Consider the following 6,020-nt stretch of genomic DNA (forward strand, 5'->3'; position numbering starts at 1 on the left):
GTAGCCTCGGAGTGCTCATTGTGCCTGAGGAGGATCGCGTCGACCCGGTCGCTAGCTAGGTTCCCAGCACTAAGGATGACCTTTAGCACGACAAGCCTTTCGGTGGCGTCCAACGCTCAACCTGAACTAGGACTTGTGACATAGTGGTCATTAACCCTCTAGTGCCTTCCCCTGACATCGTGTGAGCGGTTAACTTTGGATCTTGTCCTATCAACATGAGAGAGTGGGCTAAACAAACCTGGCTGCAAGAAAACAAATCACATATCCTAATAGCTCTAGCCCTCTAATGTCTGGTCGGTGGAAGAAACTGCTGACCAGGCGGTCAAGTTCTTAAAATAGAAAGGCTTACAATTTGGTGGGAGATCGTGTTTGTCTGTGATATCCTGCAAAACCGAAAGGTTGTTTTGTTGGATTTGAAATACTTACAAGTCATGTTTCACTCTCGTCCGGAAGGTCCTAAAAAATAGAAAAACAGGCTCGTCGCCTAGCAGCCTTATACACAGAACTGGCGTTTCACGAGTTGTATAATTTGCGGCCAACCTCCTTGGCTAATAACCATGTTAGGCTGGGGAACTGTAGGTTGCTTTGTAGCACCTCTCCCCCTCGGGAGGAGCTTCTTACAACTTACCTTACCCTAGACTGAACCCAGGTCAAGGTCGCCTATGACCCGTGTCCATTCTCCCGCCTAGTGGTCGTGGCCATGCCTGAGGCCTTGTTGGTACCGGGCCGCTCGAGGCTTTAGAGCATGTTTGCGAAACTCTTCACTCGAGTTTTTACCGTTGTCCCCGTGTGGCCACCTGGTTAGGCCTGAATGGCTGGCCATTTGAGGCGACCAGCGTGCGATCTCCAACTGGCGAATCGAGTTCTATTGTCCGTATTTAGTTTGTAGTACCTGGGCTGGTAGGTTGGTATTTCGGCCGTGGTACTGGCATGACTCGCACCGTTTCACCTGCTCGCAAGCATCCTGGAGGGCAGTGTGAAGTTCAGCCTTCACGTATGCCTCCGAAGATGTTAGGGAACGCCGTGCTCCCCCCATCCCAAGCGATGTATTTTAGTAAAAAGTCGCTACTCCTTTGGTGGTAGATGTGTCCCTCTACCAAGGAGAAATCTTGCGGTCTGCCCGTGTGACCCTTTCTATTGACACATCGTTATCAGGGGCTACTTGATTCTGAAGGTAGTCTAAGATCTGATCTGTCCAGGTCGTATCCGAATCGAACAAAGAGACCACATGATGGTCACCCGAGGTCGTCAGCACCGAGGGAGGCATTGCCTCCAAATGTGTTACCTCTGGTGTTCCGTTTCCAAGCGAAGTATCCCTTCCACGTTGGCCCGAGACCACAGTGGGTGACCGTGTGAATATTTTTTTAAAGACTCTGACCAGGGCAGGTTCCCAAGAAGAGGCTAGACAGGCTAGCTCATCGGCCAAGGAAGTAGTCCTTGCAAGGGACGTGCATTACTTCCTGGTCGATGGCGCATCGCTATAGCTTTCTTACTTCGAGGAGGTATGTTGTCATCGTCTGATCCGAGCACGAAAAACCCTTTGGCACTAGGGTTACACCTAACAGCAAGTCCCTCATCGCTAGTAGGTATTTCTCCCCCCGTGCGGGTGCTGCTCACATTCCAGATAAGAGGTCCTCATACTTCGCAATGCCATTATTAATTGGAAAAAACATAATTGAACCTTGTACCTGACGATGCATGGTCCTGTGCTCGTTTGTTCCTGGTTGGGGGAAGCATGCCTTGCTTGGAGACCAGTACTGCGCCCGTGACTACTTTGAAATCCTACAAGAGAGGATAAAGATTCCCCCTTCTAATCATGGGTGGTTAGCACCGCAGGAGGAGAGGGTTACCTTTTGATATCCTGGTAGGCTACCTTCGTTACTGGTATCCAACAGGAGTGGTCATTACTCATGTCAAAAGTTTGAAGTGTAGACCCTTCTGTTCGTCCTCGAGTTGAACCTGCTTGAAGAAACAACACACCTAGTTAGTTTCTAGGTAATCTTTTATTTGATCGAATCATACCTGGCTGATGGTTTCGATTTGCGCCACAGGGCTATGTGTTGGCTGTCTCAACGTAGTGAGCACTCCTCTGGGTGGGGCTGCCATTGATGAGGCTAGTTCCCCTCAGGGCTTACGGTCCGTGAGCTCCCCTCGGCGTCAGGAACATGGATGCCTTTGCTGCCCTCCGTCGAATCCCGAAGCCTTCGGATCCTGATCCAATGTCTTGAATTAGGAACATATCGGGCTCATTTGGGTCATATCCAATGAAGAATACCTCGCAACGACTCAGGTCCTCGGAACGTGATTCAGCGGTCGTCGGGGATTCGAATATGGGTAACCCAAAACAAATTAACAGCACTTACCAGAATGCGAAAACGCACCCCCTACCTGGCACACCAAATGTCGGGGGTTAATCTCTGACAATGATTCTGGGGTGTACCAAGCGACGGGTGTGTGATCTGTGTTCTGAGTGTGTGTGCGGGAATGTATGTGTATGCTACTTAAGAACACGAGAGATTATTCAGATTCAGGTTCCCCATGGGGTAATAGCCCGACATCTTATGTCTTCCTCTCATAAAGTCTGTTTTTGTGTTACAAAGATCTCTCTCCAAATCCAAGCCGGACTCCCCTCCCTTATATTCCAGAGGGATATGAGTCTTACATGGGTCCAACAAAAAAGCCCATGCCTACCTAGATGGTCAACATATGCTATCATTACAGGGTACGCATATGTTGTGCCTGCCCTGGAGCACTGCAATGCTTGTCCCATCCACTGGCTGCATCCCCGCTTGTTGCTCTCGGGTCGCTCGGCCTGCCCTGTCCCATCGCCAGTTTCCCACATTGCCTACCACGCTCCCTGTTGCGTGTGCGAGTCCGTCTCACAACAATTAATGTTGTGGAATGAGACATGAAAGCTCTGCGCCGACCTCGATCGCCTCAGCCGGAGTGGAGCGTCTAGGGAAGGAAAACGGCATAAGTAGTGGTATTAAATGAGAGTCGACCGGTCAGACAAATATCTGTCTCGTGACCAGTAGAGGCTGATCACGAGAATTCCAGCGAAGGTTAGGGTCATGATCGTGCAGTGCCAAGTGGTCACGCGATGGGCCCGGATTAGAGAAAAAAGTTGATCCTGCAAAAACAGACAGTCGTATGTCATCCTGGCGGGAACCCTATACTCTTTACATCGACACTTAGGACTAAATCAACTTACCTTTCTAAAATATTGTGGTTCGTCTAAATAACCCACTTAAATATAAAATTAGATATCGAGTCTCTAAACTATTCAATATCTATTTAATATCGTGGCGGTTAGCGACAGATTACGTGGCATTGACTTAGCAAAGTTTGGCTAATGTTAACAGAATCAGCATACATGAGCTAACTGCGTACACGTAACGACGAAACTTTCAGGCATCTTATTGCAAGGTCAACACACAAATTCACATGTTAGCTAAGGCCCAACTAGGAAGGCAGCAGTTTCGCACAAAATTTACAGAAAACAGTTCAGTTCTAAATGGCGTCAAACCATAGCCGTGTAAAGCTTTTGTTTTGTGTTCCCCTGCAGCAACCAGCAAAACTCTGCAGCCATCTAAGTTAGCCGAAGACCCTCCAGGGCCTTGCCGCCTCGCCGCCGCTCCCAAAGGCTTGGCGCGTTGACGTCCGTCACTGGACGCCTCACCACCGGCAACGGCGGGTCAAGCACGCGTACTGCCGCGGCCGCACATCCACCATGAGATCTCCGGGGCGCCGAGGCCGACCCACGCGGCACGTCACTGACCTTGGCACATGTCCGCGACAACCTCCTGCTGCGCCGCTCGAACAGCCCGAGCACGAGCCTCGCCACCGTGCCGCCGCCGTACCCCGAACCCCTCGAGGCCGGGCCGCGCGCGGTTGAGCACCTCTTGCTCCTCCCCTTGACCTGCCCCATGCAGCTGATCCTCGGCGACGCCGGCAAGCCGCGGACGCGTCCGGCGTCGCGTCCATCGGCTTTACTCTTCATCTCGTCCTGCGCCTTCTGCCACGCCGACGGCGACAGGAGGAGCGGCGAGTAGAAGGCCGGCGCGGGCCTCTTGGCGGCGTCCCTCGGCGGCTGCTGATGCGTAACCTTAACGAGCAGCCACGTCGGTGTCAGGGCCTTGATGTGGTGCTGGTGAAGCGTCGCCATGGAAACCGATCGATCAATTAACGCCGCGCGCGCTCTGTGCCGAGCTAGCTAGCTCTCCTCCGCAGCGGCGGTCACCGGTGCAACGACGGCTGCAACCGCGCGGATGCCGTTTTATACGTGGCGAGAGGGACGATCAAGTCCACTGACCCGCAGCACTAGTTTGATGAGGAAATTAAAAGATTGGAGTGGCGATTAACTTGTTCCAAAGTCAAGTCCTTGTAGCGACGCAGCGATCACGTCTTGAACGGGGAGCAGGGGGTGAGCGAGCGTGATTGGCCCGTGCGATTACTCGGTCGTTAACTTGTGTGGAATTGTAGAGAAGTCGCTTCGCGCGCGGACGTTAAATATTGAGGGCACTGGACTTCCTCGCGCGCACGACACGTCAGTCCCTGCTTACTTCTGGTGCCTGTCGGACAATTTCTTTGGTCTTGCTGCCTCCCTCTCTCTCCTCTCTCTCTGCTTAGGTGTAACCCATGGTTATCGATGGCCGGGCACTGTCTTAGACTAACTGATGTTACTTTGTACCAAATTTAACCACCTCATCTGTGTGTCAAAACTGGTTAACCAACCCAACGTCGTGTAGTCCAGCGTGCGTACATGTACGGATTGAGATGTGTGTTGTATCCGTGAACTGTGAAACATGCATGGCTCACACTTTATCCGAAAATTTTTGTTATACAGCATTTCCGAAAAAAATGCATTGCTGAGAATCTGAATACACGTATTCATCTGCTGAATCATTCTTGTTGCACATAAATGAAAGAGACCAATTTTTTTTTTCAAAAAATAGTCTATTTCACCACCTTCAACTACTGCCTAAGTCTGATTGTCCTTCTTAACTCAAAAACCGGACATCCAACAACATCCAACTCTCGAAACCGTCCACTTTACCCCTCTAACAAAAATAAATCCAGTTTTTCTAACATGGCATCTATATTGACGGTGGTTTCTAACACATAGATTGGATGTATCTGATTTCTGGCCATCCACATCATCACTTTCTTCCTCTACCCCATGCCCCCACCCTCTCCTTGAAGCTTAGCCGTGGTTGCTCTAGTCACTAGATGGGATCCTTCGCCTTCACACCCATTGCTCTCGCACACGACTACTGTAGGCGCAGGTGCCATCGCCATGGCGACCTCCTCTTGTCCTCCCCCTTCGACCTTCATGCTACGACATCCTTGCCGTTGTTCATCACATTAAACCGCCAACCGAATTTGGGTGCTGAGAAAAAATCATGAAATAAACGTTTCCACTAGAATCCTTCTACGACAGCAAGAGCAGGGAGATGGACCGTAGGCGCGGAAGGCGCCGAGGGTAACTTTGATGCGGCCATCGACCTCCTTCTCTACCTGGTGCTCCTTACCACTCATTATGGTCGCACCGACAAGGCATTATGGCTTGCGAGCCGTTCCATAATTCGATTCCCCAATGCGCCATGGCGAACCAACGACCAACTCTTCCTCATCAGTTATCACCAAGGGGAATTTTTTGAAATAATATGGTTGTCGGTCAAGGGGAGCGCCGACTGGCTTGTCGGTACTTGGAATGTGGACGAACCTGTCCGCAAACCGAGTACCAACAGATGCCATTTCGGTCATTTTTTTGATTTTTTTAGTAATATTATTTATTAATTCAGGAATAATCAATTAATGAGGTACAAGTAGAGTAAAAGTCAGTGTACATATGTCGGAACTAAACAATACCGCTTGTATTATTGAAATGTTGAAGTGCTGGAACCACCACATGCCATACACGACTGTAACAACAATGGTGGCATGTTTGGTATATTTTTCACTCCATCATAGACATGTACCGATAACAAATATAACATGCCTTAGGAAATTTAAATAAG

General features: G+C 50.1%; 1 protein-coding gene across 1 annotated transcript; it reads right to left on the bottom strand.

The window, feature by feature from the left end:
* Nucleotides 1–2,412: 2,412 nt before the first annotated feature.
* LOC133913111 (uncharacterized) lies at nucleotides 2,413–4,462 on the bottom strand. Its single transcript, XM_062356164.1, has one exon. The coding sequence runs from the start codon at nucleotides 4,163–4,165 to the stop codon at nucleotides 3,590–3,592; it is 576 nt and encodes a 191-aa protein (XP_062212148.1). The 5' UTR covers nucleotides 4,166–4,462; the 3' UTR covers nucleotides 2,413–3,589.
* Nucleotides 4,463–6,020: the final 1,558 nt, after the last annotated feature.

The sequence above is a fragment of the Phragmites australis genome, chromosome 3, assembly GCF_958298935.1.
Source record: "Phragmites australis chromosome 3, lpPhrAust1.1, whole genome shotgun sequence".
Lineage (NCBI taxonomy): Eukaryota > Viridiplantae > Streptophyta > Magnoliopsida > Poales > Poaceae > Phragmites > Phragmites australis.

What these genes read in the sequence shown, in the direction of transcription:
- LOC133913111 (XM_062356164.1), bottom strand. Translation starts at nt 4,165, where the DNA reads ATGGCGACGCTTCACCAGCACCACATCAAGGCCCTGACACCGACGTGG.